The sequence below is a fragment of the Mercenaria mercenaria genome, chromosome 8 (genome assembly GCF_021730395.1).
Source record: "Mercenaria mercenaria strain notata chromosome 8, MADL_Memer_1, whole genome shotgun sequence".
NCBI lineage: Eukaryota > Metazoa > Mollusca > Bivalvia > Venerida > Veneridae > Mercenaria > Mercenaria mercenaria.
Genome location: NC_069368.1, coordinates 72838773 through 72858227, shown reverse-complemented (window position 1 = coordinate 72858227; position 19455 = coordinate 72838773). Strand labels below are relative to the sequence as shown.

General features: G+C 35.4%; 2 protein-coding genes across 4 annotated transcripts in view; one reads left to right on the top strand and one right to left on the bottom strand.

The window, feature by feature from the left end:
• Positions 1 to 14927, bottom strand: part of LOC123566093 (organic cation transporter protein-like) — a 40183-nt gene extending 25256 nt beyond the window's left edge. The window contains exons 1-5 of one of the 3 annotated variants that reach the window (XM_045359944.2): positions 14500 to 14927; positions 2393 to 2586; positions 1810 to 2040; positions 1267 to 1469; positions 88 to 408 (exon numbers count right to left, since the gene is read on the bottom strand). In XM_045359944.2, the coding sequence (XP_045215879.2) occupies positions 88 to 408; positions 1267 to 1469; positions 1810 to 2040; positions 2393 to 2586; positions 14500 to 14638 (1088 nt within the window). In that variant the 5' untranslated portion in view covers positions 14639 to 14927. The remainder of the gene's footprint in view (positions 1 to 87; positions 409 to 1266; positions 1470 to 1809; positions 2041 to 2392; positions 2587 to 14499) is intronic. The other 2 variants (XM_045359945.2, XM_053550173.1) reach the window with 2 other exon arrangements.
• On the top strand, positions 11896 to 13759 carry LOC128559099 (uncharacterized). The gene is made up of 2 exons (XM_053550175.1): positions 11896 to 12435; positions 12821 to 13759. Exons 1-2 carry the CDS (start codon positions 12016 to 12018, stop codon positions 12824 to 12826), a joined length of 426 nt encoding a protein of 141 aa, XP_053406150.1. The 5' UTR covers positions 11896 to 12015; the 3' UTR covers positions 12827 to 13759.
• Positions 14928 to 19455: the final 4528 nt, after the last annotated feature.

The following is a 19455-nucleotide window of genomic DNA, read 5'->3' as shown; positions in this document are numbered from 1 at the left end:
AAAAAGCATAATACAATTCAGATAAGGGCAGCTGAAGAGGGAAATAAAATTATTAGACTGGACATATATGAAGCATAAATTGCATACCATGAATACCAAAGAATAAATGTGTCTATTCTGAGAGAAGGATTTTTTAGAATGTCGAGAACAGTATATTTTTCCACCGTCTTGGTTGACTGCAACTTGCTGTTATTCGGTCTTCCTTTCTCATCTGCAAATGATTCCATCTCCTCCCTAGTTAAGTCTTTTTCACAATGATCTTCGTCGGATAAACGGATGTTTTCATGAAGGATATCTTCCAGCTTGCTGAAATCCACTTCATTTCTTTTTGCTGCTTTCTCAAGAATGAATTTTGCTTCCTTTAACCGACCGTTTGATATTAACCATCTAACGGACTCTTCCATCATCCTAATGCCATAAATAAACAACAATGTGGTAGAATGGTGACTGTACATTGTGTTTATTACGCTTTTAACACTATTAGATTTATTCATATTATTGATCCAAATCGCGGTCGAGTAAATAAGAGAGGAACATTACTGGATTTTTATTTGTTTGAAAAAAGATAACCTATGAAACAAGGTTACTGTTTATTGAAGCCATGAGGTAAATGAAAAATGGTTCCGTGTTAGGTATATTTATAAGATAGTAGAGTGTAATTAACAAAAATGTTATATATTTATCACAGGCGCCACTCAACCATTTAACAAAATTGAGTTTGTTTAATCGGTATATGATCGTTTATCATTGAAATAAGCACAAATGGTGAAATCTAAGATATTTGACAGATGTTTTAAATGTGACATTTTTCAGAACAAAAGTAAATTATATCTTAAAGCGGATTGCATATTAGTTATGACAACACATGGAATTAACAGCATCTTATTCCGTGTCATGAAAATAATAAGGTTACAATACAATGTGTTTGAACGTTGTCACGAACGTCAAGTAAACCTTTATCAAAATCTTTTGAGCTAATGCATGGTTAGAACAGTATTATCATACACAGCACCACTCAGTTAAAGCGTAGATAGATTGGTATTATCTTACTCGCCGCCGCTAAGCTAACGTGCAGATAGACTGGTATTATCTTATTCAACACCGGTAAGCTAAAGCGCAGATAGACTGGTATTATCTTATTCAACACCGCTAAGCAAAGCACAGATAGCTTGGTATTATCTTATTTAACACCGCTAAGCAAAAGCGCTGTAGACTGGTATTATCTTACTCACCACTGCTAAGCTAAAACGTAGATAATTTACTCACCACCATTCAGCTAAAGCATAGATAGAAAATGCCGCAAATGCTAACTGAAGGTATCGCCAATCGATGTCACGGAATATATAGCCATATGGAGCCAGAAGCATGACACCGAAAGACCATGCTAATGATCCGAGTGGGGCTGTGTGGGCACGGATTTCCACGGGGAATAATTCTAAGGCAAGGGTCTTTCCAGTACACACGATTCCCTAAATGTGAAAGAGTGCGTTCCTTTTTTAATCAAATATTGATTATATAACTAAAATAAAATGTAATTATTCTGTATAAAGAAAACTGATGTGCTTGCTATAAATGTTTGAACGTGAAATTAATCACTAATTTACAAATTTCAAAGTATCTTACTGAATAATAAATTATTTAAGAAAAATGCAACATCGCTGATATTGTTTAAAAACAAGTACAAAATGTTCTAACCAATGGTTACTTTTAATTGCAATGAATAAAGACGGTAAGAATACGAACTGCACGTGTTGATGCATAGAGTTTCTTGCAGTTGTCACACATTTGTAACATTTTGAATAATCATACCTGTTGAAATGTGCCAGTAACAAGTCTCATTGTTAGTAACATGTAAATGTTCTGTGAAAATGCCATGACAATCATCGAACCCAAAACCCCTATATGAGAAATTATATGAACCGTCTTGCGTCCTAGTCTATCGGCCACATGAGACATGGTTAAAGCGCCAAGACCTTGTCCGGCAAGCACAAGGGACTGTGCTAGTGCAGCCAGATTTGCACGAGAGCAGACCAAGTTCCACTGAAAAGTATATTAGTATATCCATTTCCCTCTTCTAACTACTTACGATTTAACAGAAGAACTTCATGATACTTACTAGCCTATACTTTAATGTTAAGTAGATATTCTCGTTAGGCTACATTTTTTCAAATACATTGAACTTTTCTGAAAAGTTTCTCGCATGGAAAATTGTTATATGACTTGAAGTATCAGTAAAACGACTTTAAATCCTAGAAACGAGGAGTGGGCGATCCTGTTCAGCATTTACTGTACTTCATCTAAAACAAAAATGCATTATTTTATGTTTATTGCAGTAAATCAATCGTCTTAGATCAGAAGTGCAATTACAATTGAAAATACTAAGTCCCCATACCTCAGAGGAGTAAGTATTTTCTTTTGAATATACGTAATTGTCACACGTCCGCTTCTCCAGTAAGATAGATGCATTGCCAGTGTGGTTGTAAACATTGTAGTGACACATGTGTGGCTTGAACGTAATATTCCAAACTGCTGATGTTTCATTACCATTCGCTGTGGGCACTTCACACTCGTATTCAGGTATGTATCCTTTGGATAAATAGTTAATTAGCTATCTAAAAATACCGCAAGATTCTTTCATATAATTTACATATCAAGTAATAAAAATGAAATAAAACTTGCTTAAAACCCTCATGCACACATAGTAAGACAAGAAAAGTGTATTAGTCACGAAGGAGTAAAACAGAATTGAAAATGCATAAAAAATCTTGCTGCTGACCTTTCATTTTTCGAAATATCGATTTGTGCTACACATGTTTACTTCGGAAAACAGCTAATCAAGTACTTTACAGACAATTTTAAACGACTGTATTATACATGATAGAGACTCTGTTTGATAGAGTCTGTTCATGAGGGGTAATGAAAAGTGCAGCATCTCTCCCGCCCCATCGTAGTGAAACTTAATGTATTCCATGGTCCCAAAGAACCAGAAAATATATAAACAACACAGTGTTCAAATACGGAGATATATTTTACACCCGCCGCACGACATTAATGACTGATATTTTGACAGTTAATCACTTCTGTAAGAAGATCCTTTGGAAGCATAAAAAGCAACTGTCACTGGGCGAGCAAAACGTGCAGTCGTCCGGGGCTCAAGCACGGGACCCCTCGCCTAAAGGACATGTGCTGTACCGACTGAGCTTACCTGACACATATTCTACCCTAACGTGACCAAGTCCATACCGTGACATACACCGCTACAAATCGGAAATTCGTCCTCGAATTCCGGAGGTACAGAATATTGTAAGCGTCGTAAAACTGACCAAACAAGCAGGTCACGGTCCCATGCTGGGCGCCAAATGTCACAGGGCGAGAAAAATGTGAAGTCAGTCCGAGGCTAGAATACGTGACCTTCGCCTACAGGGCGAGTGCTCTATCGACTAAGCTAATCGGCTGCCTGACACATAACGCGACCAAGTCCGTATCGTGACACAACAAAGCAAAATAATAGCAGACTGGCTCTTAAGGTTTGGGATATTAATAATTATACAAACATTTTTATACACCCAAGGACTTTAGTTATACCCTCAGTGCCCGTCTACATGTCTGTCCGTCTGTCCGTTATCAATTTTGTGTCCGCTAGGTAACTCTTGAACCCTTAAAAGATTTCAAAGAAACTTGACACAAATATTCACCACATCGGGACGACGTAACCGAACAGAGGAGCAGTACTCGAGCTGGGGTCTCACTAGTGTTGTGTATGCTGTAGATTTAAGTTTGACTGAGTGGGTTTTAATATTACGTCGGAGAAATCCTAATGTTTGATTTGCTTTTTTGGTGATGTTATCTGTCTGCTTGTTCCATGATAAGTCATTTGAGATTGTGATATCAAGATATTTTTCTGATGAGACTGTTTCTAATGTGGTGTTATGGAATGTACTAGTATATTTGGTGTCTATTTCCGTTTTTCTTTGTGTAATGTTGATAACTTGACATTTAGATGGATTGAAATTCATGTTCCATAGTGATTCCCATTTCTGGAGCTGGTTGAGGTCGTCTTGTAGGTATTTGGAGTGTGTAGCTTCTGTGAGAGAAAGATAGATTGCAGTATCATCTGCAAAGAGGCGGACGTTTGAGTGGGAAGCATACTCAGGAAGGTCATTTATATAGCTAAGGAAAAGTAAAGGGCCAAGTACAGATCCCTAGGGCACACCAGAGGAAACGGGGATGGTATCTGATTCTGAGCCATTTATGATGACAGACTGTGATCTGTTGTCAAAAAAGACCTTATCCAAGACAGCGTCTTTCCACGGATGCCATAGAAGTGGAGTTTGTACAGAAGATTTTCATGATTTACTATATCATAGGCCTTGCTGAAATCAAGAAGAATTAGGTCTACCTGGCTTCTGAGATTTACAGATTTCAGCAGATCATCAACGAGCATAAGAAGTCGAGAATTGCAAGATCTTTTTCCTCTAAAACCATGTTGAAGTTCATAGAAAAGGTTAGAACTTGTGAAATGCTTTGTAATACTGAACGAGACAACATGTTCGAGAGTTTTACAGAGAATACAAGTAAGAGAGATATAGTTTGAGGGATCAGTTTTAGGGCCCTTTTATAGATTGGAGCAACACATGCCATCTTCCAGAGTTGCGGAATGGTTCTAGAATGGAGACACTTTGAGAAGAGAATCTAAAGAAATGGAGAAATTTTCTTGCAAATACTCTTTAGAATGATAGGTCGGATCTGGTCAGGATCAGCCGCCTTGTGAGGATCAAGGTTAGAGAGGAGTTTCTCTATCCCAGGTGTGGATATCTCAAACAATGTCTCGCATCTGCCTATGTGGGCTATATGGTGTCTGGGCTAGATTCCCTGCATGTGCTGAGTCTTGGAGTTTGATTTCACAGAGAGACTTTAGTGAGAGAGGAGATTTGGTTGTGAAAACAGATCTGAATTGTTCATTTAGTATGTCTGCTTTGTCTTTGCCTTCTTGATAGATTTTATTTTGCTTTTATACCTGAAGCATCTTGTTTTGTATGTTTAATTAGTTAGAATAACTTCTTGTTGTTTGGTTTTTGTTTACTTTATTCTGTGTTGGCGTCTGTGCAGATGTTGAGAATGTCCTCCAGATAGTTTTCATAAGCATCTTTTTTTTCTTTACAACAAAGGTGTTTTTTGTCAAGGTATTGTTTTTTGTGGTGTTTGATTGTCCAGATTTGTATTTTCTGTAAAGTTTCTCTCGTTTCCTGTATAAGCGTTTTAGTTCTAACCTGAACCGTGGGAATTTATTTTTAAAAGATGCAGCTTTAGTTCTGGTCAATAGAGCAACAATCATACTTACCATATTTACACATGTCCCTGTGGAAGTCGGTCATGTGTGATCTAAAACCATCCCAGTCAGCTCTTTTGTACAGGGGTATTTGTCTTGGTTTCTGTTGTCTCATGCAAGCCGTGATATTTGTGTTTATGAGGACTCCATCATGGTCACTGATACCAGAGATAACACTGGTTCTATTTATAAGAGTAGGATTACTTGTTAAGAAAATATCAAGAATGTTAAGGTCACGAGTTCGTTCCAGGACAACCTGGGTAACATTGTTGTCATATAATATATCTATAAATTCCCTGTAAATTGAGGGTGATTTGCAGTCTGCGGTTGGGGATATATTCGCCCAGTCCATTTTTGGCATATTGAAGTCTCCGCCAATCCACATAACTGCATTTGTTTTGAAAGATAGCTCGCAAGAGCGTTTAAATTCAGACATACTGTCTTGATCAATTTCTTTCGGTTTATAGTAGCTGCAGATCTGGACAGACTTACCTGTTGTCATCGGGATTTTAACCCAGATATTTTCGCAGTTTGTGCAGAATTCAGTAGCATCTTGAGCTATTATTGTATTTTTGACTGCTATAAATACACCTCCTCCTGCTTGCTTCTGGCGATCACGTCTAAATGGTACATAGCCCAAGTTTGGGTCGAAACTCCCATTGTCAGAATGATTTGGCTTGAGCTAGGTTTCGGTACCAATAACAATGTCAGGTTTTGTTGACAAAACCATGTTTTCGTATTCCAATTTCTTATCTACAATGGACCTACAATTTATGACAAGGAGCTTGAATGATCTTTTAATTTTATTTTTGTAGGTTGCTTTGTTTGTTTATTTTGATTATGTTTGTGTTTAGGGGTGGACGTGACAGGTTGTGTATTTACTAAGTGATTGTTTGTGTCTGATATATTCTGCAAGTTACTGAAAGAGTTTGATGTTTTAAATGTGTCGAGACTAGCTAGTGATGATGTTGTGATGTTAATGTTGTCGCTTGTTAGGCTTTTCCAAACACCCATGTTCGAGTCATTTCCCAGCCGGTCATACATATTATCAGTGATATTTTGGCAATCGGCATGGTACCATGTAAAACAAGACTCGCACTCGACACTCTTACAGGTCCAAGTAACTGGCTGATAGCAATTGCCACATGGAAAAACAGTGGAGGTGTTTCCTACCACTTCTGGAATAAGAGTCGGTCCTGGATTTATTTCGATATCTACAGACAGGATAAGAAGGTGGGTACTAAGAAATACGACAGTCTTATAGGAGCATTTGTGAATAAAGGGTCTAAGGTCATCGGTCTGTAACTCTTGAACCCCTTGAAGGATTTCGAAGAAACTTGACACAAATGTTCACCACATCGAGGCAATGTGCGGAGTGCATGTAATGGATGGCTAACTACAAGGTCAAGGTCACACTTAGGGGTCAAAGATCATACCTTCGGGCGTATATTGCTCCGCATTGCGGTGCTCTTGTTGTGTTTTACATGTCATGCATTTTGTTTCAATTGCGTGTGTTAGAGATTCACCTGGCGGTGATTACTTTTATTTACACTGTCCCGTGACTTTGGAACATGGTGGGGGTAAGAGTGAGGTTAGGTGTGCACCATAAACCGTATTAAGCTCTTCAGTGGACCGTTCAAAGGCCGTGCCCCACAGTGTTCCTTTATTTGTCCGCTTTGTCCTCGTGTGTTTGATTTGTATGTGATTGAGGAGGCTGCGTTATCTGGAACGTGGCATTCCCTATTTGATATTTATCCTTGTCTTTTGGGGTTTTTTTTGGTACGATGGAATCTGTTCTTGAGAGAGTTTCAAAAGCGCAACACTCTTCACGCTCCCTAACACTGGCTTAAGCGGAATTCTGTTGTAGTAAAAATAAATGTATTCCATGAAGATACAACCAAGCTGGTGGTCTTCCATGTTTTTCTTACGAGATAAGCTCAGATGACATATTAATTCGTCAGTTGTTGACTGCATTTCGGAGTTTATTCATATACACTTCTTTCATAGACATACGCATAGTAGTAATTCAGTCAACTAACTATATTATGTTTGACCTAGTTTTGGAAACAAAATAATAAAATATCAAAACTTGTTTGAATATATTTTCCGCTTTTTTCATGTTTTCTAACTTTTTGTCCATTTTGACATGCACTTGATATCCGCCTGAATCTATTACCTATTATCAGTATCTTTTTATCAAGTAAAAGGACATTGCTAATAAAGTTTTATCCAAAAATAATAAGTTTACAGCGAAGAATTAAGATTTTTTTTCTTTCAAATCCAGAGCGTATCTTTCATTAAATAGTTTATTTTTAGACACTTATTTCAAATGTAAATGAAATGAACTTGACGCCTATATCTGTAGAGCTACGTTCACAATTAAGTGTCATGTACGTAACAGTCATTTGGTAAAATTAATAACGTCCAGTTATTTTGGTGGTAGTACAATTTATATTTTGAAAAAGTGATATACAAGTGATATACAAAATGTTAACTGTACAAAGCTCAATACATATGACACTTAAAATTTTCAAATAGATTTAAGTTTAAAAAAACTTGTTTTGAAATTTAATTAATATCATATAATTCATTCAGGTACAGAATCCTTCTACGAATACTAATAAGGTGAAATATATTCACTTGTATTGATGCAGAAGGCAAGTGGGTACTTCAATTCGTTTAATATTAATAGTGAAGTACTATATAAGTATAAACAGCCCAAAGATCTTTTGAGTACATACAAGTCATCATATTATGTATGTCATGGGCCAGGAGGCCCGAAATATTAAAGTAATTGAGTTAGTTGTGTGGTGTGGTTGTAATGCCTTTAAGTAGGGTTTTTTCCTTACGTTAGTAAAGATGAATAAAAACATCTATAACATGCGTTTTGATGCGATGTGGTATAAAATTAATGTTATACTCCTGATATGTGGTCCTCAAGGTCACAGTATGTCCAAACGACCTGCATCCATTTGTATAAACAGCGGTTAAATTAACCTGTGATTAACACCAAACCGTTGGTAAAATATTAACCAAGATGGTTAAAATAAGTAAACTCTTATGATGTTATCGTCTGATTATGTTGATTTTTTTTTTTTTTTTGTATTTCATCAAGAAATTGTTGAGCTAAGCAGTCAAAAATACGTCCAGCCATTCTTTAGAAATATGTTACATAACAAACGACGGGTTAACTGTTTTTTTTCAGTTTTTGATTGATAAAGAAGCTTTATTCTGCAATAAATCAAACAAGATCCATCCGCGTGACTTAAATAAACATACAAGAAATGGATATAACATATTTGTAAAGAAAATAGACATAACCAGGCTTGTTGCAGTACTAGGGATATAGTACTGAAGTACCAGTACCAGTACTTGCACATTTATGCAGTACCAGTACCAGTACCAGTACTAAATTTTGTCTGAGTACTGCAGTACCAGTACTTTTATTTTACGAGTAATGCAGTACCAGTACCAGTACTTTCTTGAGGTCAATTGTTATGGGTACTTGCAATAAACTGACTCATCATAAAACATTACATTTTCTGAGCTATTTTATTTCTAACTTAAATCTAGTGCATATTACATTAGTGCGAGAATATCATTTATGGATTTGTTTAACCTTGAACACAGCACTTTATGTATAGTTATTCATGTTTAAAGTTTCAACACACTTGTTAACTTTTTATGCATTTTTAGCTTCTGAATTGCATTTGATCATTATAAGGTTATGAAATGTCTCGTCATTCATCCGGCACCTATCTGGCCGAAATATCTTGCCAGCTTTGTTGGTACATGTCATCATATACTCCTCCCTGTGCTTGCACTGTAATATTGAAAAGCAAACATGATTGACAAACTTCATTGAAGACAAAGACTTGTGTGTTTGTTTGTTTTGGGTGGCAGCATTCTTATGCAAAGATAACAATACAGTTAATTACCACACTTATGTGCATAATAGATATCTGTAAACACAACTCAAATGATATGCATCCATTGTTCTTATTAACACCTTTTTCTATTGTATATTGTATTGTTTTGTCACAGTGTCAGACAATGTCTAAGGGATGTTAACATAAAGTTATGACATTTCATTGATATTTTTTATTGCCAGTGCTAATATTAAATATTTCAAATCATTCAATATGTAAAATCTACTACTTACTTTCAAATGCTTGATTAAGTTAGAAGACACCTTCAATGATCCAGATATTTCAGAAGGGCAATGCAAGCATTTTGCTTTGAACGTGCCCTCTGTGTTTTCCGATAGTTTGAAAAATTTGTTCCAGCTCATTTTCAAATTCAGAAAAAAGAAACATCAACATATCCAGAGAGTCCAGCAATGACTGTTTCATACAAAAAATAAGTTACTTTGCTCTTAATACTTTACTATTTATACTGAAAAATAAGCGAACTGACCATTTCATTGTTATTGATGACAGCTCAAATCAGTGCAGGATTGCTATTATATTGCTATTATACATTCAACAGCAAAACAGGTTTGTCCCATAATTGCTGTTCTGTGATATATGCTTCAGTCATGTCAATAAATATGATTGCTTAAAGGCATAACATCTAAATTATATTAAAGGCAGCATGTATTAGATGCTAAGTTATAAAGGCACCATTTTATAAAAATAGTACAATTTTTTGAAAATCAAAACAACAAAGAAAAACAAAAACAAAAAAAACAAAGTACTGGTTGAGTACTGCAGTACCAGTACCACTTTTTTGAGACAGTAATGCAGTATCAGTAACAGTAGTCGCCAAATTTTGACCAAGTAATTCAGTAGCAGTACCAGTAGTTGCTAAAATGGCTTCAGTAGTACTTCAGTAGCAGTACTACTGGTACTGCAACAAGCCTGGACATAACATAGCTTTGGGAGAGACAGTTTAGATATTCAAAACATATTTACTAAGTATTAAGGATACATATAGCTGTAGTTAAGTACAGATTTTATCTGTTTACATTTGTCCTTTTTTATCAAACTTTAAAGACCTATGTTTCGAGATTTCGTGTATCTTCACTAATTTCAGTAATAAGGCGTAAAAAAAATTGTTTGTTTCCGGTATCCCGACCTACCCTAAATTTTTGGCCCGACCCTAAATGTTTTTATGGCCTTGGAGAATTTTTTTCAACTTTTTAACAAAATGATGCAAAACTGCACTTTTTATGCTTTAAACATGGTCAGTGATGTTAGAAATCAACTAACTGATGCTCTAAAGGCATAACCCCCTTATTTGCAATCATTTTTGACAAAAAAAAAATAATTTCCGAAAAGTCTCCCTTAATTAAAAAAATTTCCAAAAAAAAAAAAATTCCGACCTACCTACCCTAATTTTTTTGAGCATGTTACCGGAAACAAATAAAAAATTTTAGGCCTAATTAATTGCCAATATTTTCAATAACTTGGATAATGCCTGAAATAATTTCTAATATACCGTATCCTTAAATCTACAAACTAGGTACATTCAATGACAAAATGATGCTCATCATCTAGTATGTGACAAACAGAACATTAGCCCGTGTAGTTTCTGTCTTGAACTCGTTGAATAAAACTTACTCGCGCTGAACTCATTAGGTAGCCCTTATATACTTGTATATTTTCGAGATTTATTCAATAAAATACGCCTTTATTCGAAACACGATCACCACCTCATTTCAATTCGGGTATGATCCGATTTATCTTCTTTAGATCAGATACACAGTTGCGAGGTTGGCGTGAACACTTCACCATGCGAGTTTTTCAACTGCATTTTTCTTAATTGCGGTGGTTGCCACTGTAGTGACAAAGTCTGTGGATTCCAAAACTGTTCTAACGGACCTTGATGCCGAAGTGTTGTCGGAATTGGTCAGTTTGATGTCGAAAAGGGATGGTGAAGTGACAGACAATAATCCATCTACCGATGCAGAGAGCGGAAAAAATACAGAAGGTATTTGTTTTATCGTGTTTACGCATATATTGGACTTACTCCAGCCAATACTTCAACAACAATGTTACTAAAACAACACTGTAACAGAATGGGATATTTTGAAATTTCATGTATTTATGTTTGTTTTGAATGCAAGCACAAAACCGCTTAACAGAATCAAGCGAGTACATACCTATAATAAGTATGAAATGCAGTACATCTTAAGTTGGCCTAACTATTTACGACTCTATTGGAACTCAGTTTGCTCAAAGTACCGATGACACGAAAAAATATGCAAGTCTAAGCGAGTTCGAGGTATTTAAGCGATCTGAGTTCTACTTGAGCGAAGTTGGGCTGAAAGTACTAAAAGTTGTTTAGAAAGTTCATGCCACATCTGTATAAACATACAGAGATGTAAGAAAGAAATATAAAGGTTTAACCTATTAGACTACACTGTTATGGTCATGTTATGGGTTCTGCTGCCGCACAAGATGAAATGAAACAAGGACCAAGATTTGATTATTCAAAATGTTCATATTCATTTAATTTCACCGGGACAGCCCATCTGCAGACTCAATACACAAACAGCTTGCGCTATTTTTTTATGTCGTTTTTATCATTTCATTATACACAATAGCATTCATTTAGTTGTATTCAGTGCCAATGAATAAACTTATGTTCGTTTATTTTCAAAGTTGATCGGCACAGAATTTAGTTTATCAAACATGCATTTATCCTTTTTTTTCTAGAATTAACCAAATGCCTTTATTAGCAATATGTCATTGCACAGTTGTATGCTTCCGGAACGAACATTTTACACACTCCTTAGATACTTGTTTCTGTTCTGTTTGAATTGGCTTCAGTTATATTCATCATACGTACATATATTTGCATGTGTGACTTATATTGCACTGAATAGTTTATTTATATCAAATACTGATTTAGAAAATGCCAAAACCGAGAATAGTGACAGCATTGATGAACCTAGTGACGATAGTGACAGTAAGAGCACCGCCGGAAAACATTTTACATTTACGGGAACATTCCTCAACTCATTGACCGATCAACAACCAGGTGTCGAAAGTGACCTTGCAGCTGCTAGTGCTGGAGGTGGTGCCTTTACAGGTAGCGGGTTGTTTCTGGACAAAAGAGAAAAACTAGAATTGCTGCGAATACTTCTCGGGAAAGATTTACAGGTGAGAACTGGTTTTAATAAGATTATAAGATGTTTAAAGCGAAATCAAGGAAGAGTTTAATGGGTTTACAGATTGAAATGTCAAGTTATAGTTGTACTTGAAAAAATAAAAACGTACATTTTCGGAAATATTTTTTTTAGAATTAAATTCTTCTGTTCATAAGTCTTGTCACAAGGAAAGTACAACAAATCAACGAAAAATGTTACATGTGAATTGCAAAGTTGACATGCTTATTTCAATGTAAAATTGTCTAAATCTGGTCTCTTTTCTAATTTGTTATCTATCCAGCTTTTGTTTATTAAATTATATTGGAATATTTTGTACATCAGTAATAATAGTCTCGTATGATAACCATTTAAAGTGTTGAAATTGTTATCTTTTTCAGAGTTAAAGATAACCGGGCCTGTAAAACTGTTCATTAAAATCTCTTTGAAAGCATGGAGCACAACCGAGCAAAATAACAACAAGCTCGGTTTGATTGAGGTTCTATGCAAAACGGACTGCACACACTTCTGGAGATAGAACAACAAGAACTTTGAAGCGTTTGCATGTTTTGATTTGCTATGAAATTAATGCGTTGTTTCTTAATGAATATTTAGTAGCTGTGCATAACACCTCATTGTTACAATGTACATTACATGATAACTTTTGAAAATAGTTACAATTTTGATATAGTCAATACTGAAAATTTATGTGTATATACATAGAATTTAGTGACCAAAAAGATTATTTATTTTGCTCTTATGTTATGTATATATTAGTCAACTTTGATATATCCCCGTCATTGTCTGCAAGTGTATTTATATGTGCAATCTTCATAGATATGGAGGATGATAAATAAATCAATAATTGCAAGCTTTTATGGACAGTTATTTTCAGAATTAAACTTGAAAAATTTAATTACAGATGAGATTTTCATATTGCATTTATATTTTTTTTTAATCTCTTACGGGATTGACTCCTGTATTTCATATTTTCTAGTTTATTTTTCTAAGAAGAAACATCAAAATGTGCTTAGATCATCTTCATAAAAGAACATGGAAAGCCATTATTTTATGCATTGCACTATGCAAATATGAAATGCCTTGTCCATATATATCAATCAACAATCTGCATCTTTATGTGTCTGAAATATATACTAGTATTAATATTAAACACATTTACTTACAATACATGTAGAATGATTTCATCAAATACATGTGTTTAAGAATAATTTGATTAGTATTATTTCTGTTATGTGTATATACAATGCACACTGCACTAGCTTCTACACAGAAGGCTGTTCTATAAATAAGCTAATATCTTAATATTTAACGTTTATATAATAAAGTGTTTATTACTATTATCATCATTATAATATTGATTATTACAATTACAAACTTAAATAAAACAGAGATGTTTTTCCATATTTATCACTCTTGTATCTGCTGATTATTCGGTAAAAGATAGCTCGACCTTATAATTGAAAAAAAAACTACTACTGCTACTACTAATGTTATTATCATCATTATAAATTTAAGTAAAATAGAGCATTTGTTTGTTTTCAATATTTATCACCTGTATCTGCTGATCATTCGGTGACTCGATATCTTCATAAAAAGGAGACGAAATCTGTAGGATATAACTTACCTGATTGACTTTTGTGTTTTATGCATGTCAAATTTTCAAGGTCACATGCAAACTGGCCCGATATTTTGAACACGTATCATGCATAAAACGTTTTAAAAATTACTGAAATGATTCCTTATAATTTAATAGATACACGTTCCAAACCATAATTCACAGTTTTTAATGTTTTGCCTCTCGGAAATAAAAACTTGGAAGTAAACATTTATTTTCGAATTACTGGTCAACACTTCGACCTCTGCATTGATCTAAGCATAAATAGCAAGGAAGTTACTGTCATTTTCCTAGTTTTACTGCTCTCTGTTTCGAAATAAATCACGACTTGAAATACTTTGAAACCTAACATGATACCACGCAAAATGAAAGCCAAAAATGATGGGCGGCATGTTCCGGTGTCATGTATTTTCTATTGGAAATATGTTAATGTTAACTACTCACCAGTAAAAACTGCACTTAATATCGCAAAGGCTGCCGGTATGTAATCAACCAGAACAAGAACAAGTTGTCCAATTTGAAATTTTCCCCATGGTTTAAGAATCCGCCATATATCGTCCAACTCGTGAGCTCTTCGTTGCATTTTGCTTTAAAGCTCTCTCTCAGAAATGAATGTACTTAGAACTTGAGAAGACAAACTAAGTTAATTTAAACTGAAGGTTTTAGTCAGCTTAGCAAATATGTATACAGCCTCATTGGTACATTAAAGCCTCCACTGGTACAATAACACATCAAAACTAGTAAATATGTTTTATTTAAGTCGATAGGCTTATTTGTATATAAAAAATAATTTTAAAACGACCCGCGTCAATTTTATGTATAACCTAAATGTATTACCTTTGTTTATTATCTTTAAATTGAGTCCTTAAATAGTGAATACATTACGGTGAACTATCAAATGTGAATGTAAGGTCTTCATCAAAACATCTATAAATAAGGTTAATCACTTTTGTTAATGCAAAAGCATATTTGCTGTGACAGTTAGTATATCATGTTTACAACAATATGTGAAACTTTTTAAACAATGGAACTCAGAGAGTGTCTTCGAATTGGTACATTCTGTTTTAACCCTTATGCTGCACACGACTTGTTCTGCCTTTGCGACCAGTGTAGATCATGATCAGCCTGCACATCCGTACAGTCTGATCATGATCTGCACTGTTCGCTATTCGGCCAGTATCTTTTTTGTTTTTGGTAAGCACCCCTTTTAACAGTTAATGGCACTGTCCAAATTCAAAGATGGACAAGCTCATTATAGAAATTTAGCAGGGTAAGGTCGTCGTTCTCATTACACAAACTTACTTTCAAACACTTACATCTGTTTCATTTCCCCTGCTTTTGCAAGAAAAAATATTAACGGACAAAATAAAAAAATGCTCTTCTAAATTCGCATCTAAAACTGTTGTGAAAATATTACTCAGTATTTTTCAGCATTTGATTTTCATCCGAAGAAAAAAAGTGAATATCTATTTGTTTCAGTGTAAGATCAAAGTGAAAAAGAAATGGAGTGGAAAATATTTATTTCAGCCCTTACCCTGCTAAATTTCTAAAATAGACAGGTCCATCATTCAATATCGGCAGCATCACTTATTATTCAAAGGAGTCTTCACTGAAAATTTACTGACTGAATAGCGGACATAACGGATGTGCAGGCTGATCATGGTCTGCACTGGTCGCAAAGGCAAAATCACTTGCCGCCAGCAGGATAAAGGTTAATCAATACATTATTTGTTATCGCTGATTTCGCTGATTTCGCTGTAAAAATACCAGATATATTTTACTCTACCTACCTTTTTAGTTTGCCTCGGTATGATATTTCAAGTACTGATTCTTGTCGAAGGTACAAGAAGCCAATATTGTCCATGCTCCATTGTTTTGTTTCCTATTGTTACGCTTTTATCGTTTAGTGGTTCTGAAAGAGAACTTGGCAGGCAATAAATGACAATATTTACTTATAGTTATAAAATCATTGAATGCCGTTTAAAATGTAGCTGAAATGCCTTTGCAGTAAATGTCTCGGGTTGACCTCGGCGTGATTGAAACAAAAGCGATGACCATCCAAACTTAAGGTAAAACTAAATTTTACGCATGCACGCATGCTTTTTCCATGTAAGTTGACAATTTGCAACAAGACAACGAAAATAAAAGATAGATTTTCTTATAGATTTTACATGGATACACCAGATAAAGTATGACTAAACCTATACAGGCCATTGCCCTCTTACAATTAACTGCATAAGAAACATTTAGCAAGCTAACTTTCTATCATGAACTTTTCCATCATTCAATTTGGGCAATACCATTATTATTCTAAGGGGTGTTTACTGAACATTTACTGACTGAACAGTGCAGATCATTATCAGCCTGCATGGATCTTGGTTTGCACTGGTTGCAAAGGCAAATCACTTGCCGCCAGCAGGCTAAAGGTTAATGCGAAGAGAGTTGATATTTATATCGTGTTAATATTTATATCATGTGGACGAAAAACAGTCTTGAATTCATTAATATAGCTTTAATAGACTCCAAACTGTCAGAATATGCTGGTTCCCTTTTATCTCTCTTCAGTTAATATCTATTGAGACCGCAAAAATCAGACGAGTAAATCTTCTTCCATCCCACTCTTGGACATCGTCGAACAAATGGGTGTATGATACATGATGGTGGTTGTGAGGCGAACATATTTAAAAGCAATAACAAACGATCCTTTCGTTCTACGGGAGAGAGGCCAACCCTCCATTAAATGCCACAATGATGTCACCTGTGGCGACACACTCCACATTCTGGTGAACGAAGAAAAGAGAGAGAGTACCGGTATATGTAAACTCTACAGGTGGGGTCGTGTCTTTAAGTCAACATTAAACAGTGCGCCAGAAAGTACTGAGCACAGTAGTTACTGCTAGAGCCACACATTGCAGAGCAGGTCACTCACAAACAGGAACTGTAGTGGAAAAATCAGATGGAGTGATTTAAATACCTATCAACATTGTAGTTAAACGAACTGGGGGAAGAGATTGAGTAAAAAGCGTAAAAGGGGAAGAAGGAAGAAAAAGAGCATCTATTTTAGCTCTGGCAGCCCCTAAATGCAGTCAAACCGAACAACTTGAATAGACTTGTCAGGATGCTACAGAGTGTTTGCTTATTTTTTTAGATACTGTGTAGTATGATACACATGCGAGTTCACTTGAGAACTTTGTGCAAGCAAAACTCTATAACGTTGACGAAATCTTAATACATACAGAGAAGTGTCATATTAACACGGAGAAGGGGCAAAATTATGTAAAAAGTCTAGACATTTATTTGTAAACATCGCGCCCGTGTCTTCTGTAAAACGTTTTCGTCTCTTTATACGCTTTCCTATTTGATGTTGCGATGACTGATAAAGTGTAAGACTCCATGATGCTTATCTCCTAAATCTTACATAAAACGGACGGAGGAAGTGGAATTTTGTCTTGCAGATTCTTAGTCCTGCCCTTAAAAGTTAGGCTCTTGGTGCTTTGACTTCAGACAAGTTGTTGAGTACATTGGTGTAATTATACCTTAGATTTACTTAATTTTATGTTTTACTTAATATATTCTGGAATTTGTTTCGCTAATGTTACAGCCTTTCTCAGCGGAGATTTTATTTACATTGTGTTGTCTAACTTGTTGAAGTAGGGTAAGTGCGAGGTTGTCATGCCCTAAACGCGTTTAAACTCCCAGTTTCCTTTATATAGGTTACTGACCGTTCCAAGGCGGTGTCCCTATTTTCAACTTGTTTTCTGTTTGTCTTGTATTTTGTGTTGCGTATGTTGTCTTGTTTGTTGTTAGCGTTTCTTTCCTCTTTCTCCTCACTCCCCATTTCGCTCCCATCCTTTCCCCTTGCAATTGCTCCCCCTTTACTATGAGTAAGTTATCGTGCTCACCTTACTTTTGGCTGCCGGAATCCTAAGGCGGTGCCCGATTGTTGTTTTTTCCTGCCTATATGTGTTCGTTTGTGTCCTTGTGCGTCTGTGTGTCTTAGGCGGTGCCCTACAGTGTTGTTATATCTTACTTGTCTGTTTATCTATGTTAGTTAGTTGTGTATGGGTGTGTGTGTTTGTCTTTGGTACATGAATGTCTGCGCTACTGTGGTTTACGTTGTAGTGTAACTGTAGCATTCCCTTTATATATTCATCCTTGTTCTTCTTTCCCTTTCAATCCATACCCCGCCCCTCCTTTCTACCACTTACTCCTTCCTCCCCCTCTATCTATATTTGCATAAAATTAAAATGTACTTATTGCATTGGGCCTACTTTGCAAGAATAGGCTTTGTGCCACCGCACTGGCACCTGTAAATACATACTTTCCGATAAAAAAAACCCTTTAGCGTATGTAATTTCGGTTGAATGAAATGCGGAAATTTTTGTTACAGCAAAACATTCCACTCACTTAGTTATTACAGCATACAACCGTACGTCCTCTTCCCCCACAGTATTGGAGGATTTTATCAAAATCGTGCTTTCACGGGATAGGAGGGTAATAGTAACATAAATATTTTCTTTAGTATATTTTGCTCCTTCGTTATTCTCATAAATATTTCACCACTAGCCATTTCCGTATTGTTTATACTTGTTATCTATGTAGCCAGTTAAAAAGCTCAATCAGTGCATATGTTGTATTGTTTATCTTATTTTTTCTTATCTTATTGTAAAATTACCATAATACAATGATATAATATACTCTATAATATTTTCATAAAGTTGTATGAAAAAAAGCACTATAAAATAGGGTTAGTATAATAGCAGCTTGATCTTGGGGCTGTATTCGGCTCGAGTGGATTTTGCCAGATTGGATCTCAAGAGTCCCGCAAGATCGTTATCGAATGAAATCTTCAATGTTGTCGATGTTAAAATAGAACTGAGTGAAATTTTTATGTGAACTATTTATAGAACTATGTCAGGTCATGCATATTAAATGAAAGTAGTCCGGCAACATTCATTACAAAAGGTACAATACGGAATTTTGTATGCCTGTTCATATTTACTTGTGAAATACAAGACGTGTTTTTGACAAAATTTATATAGGTATATAATAAATGTCCATAATACTCAAAAGAGAGGTGCAGTAGGTGATATTTTGTGGTTGCCTGCTTGTCAACAGAAATACTTCAGCTATGGAGAGATCTTTAAATGACTGAAGTAGACATCCATCTTCGGACTGGATCTCTTGACGTGCTGATATCAGTGGAAATGAGACAGCTGACAGACTGTCCAAAGAGGCAGCTCATGACAGATGGTGACGTAATTACAAGTCAGAGGAGACCTACTATTTGAAGGAAGCATGTACAGATAACAGGGACATTCTGCCATTTTGGCAAGAAAGCAATGAGAATTATACATCGTTGGCAAAACTTGCTAAGAGATTTTTGATAGTACAGGCTAC

Bases quoted from the DNA above. Each gene is read 5' to 3' on its own strand.
- LOC128559099 (XM_053550175.1), top strand. From the start codon at position 12,016: ATGTCATTGCACAGTTGTATGCTTCCGGAACGAACATTTTACACACTC.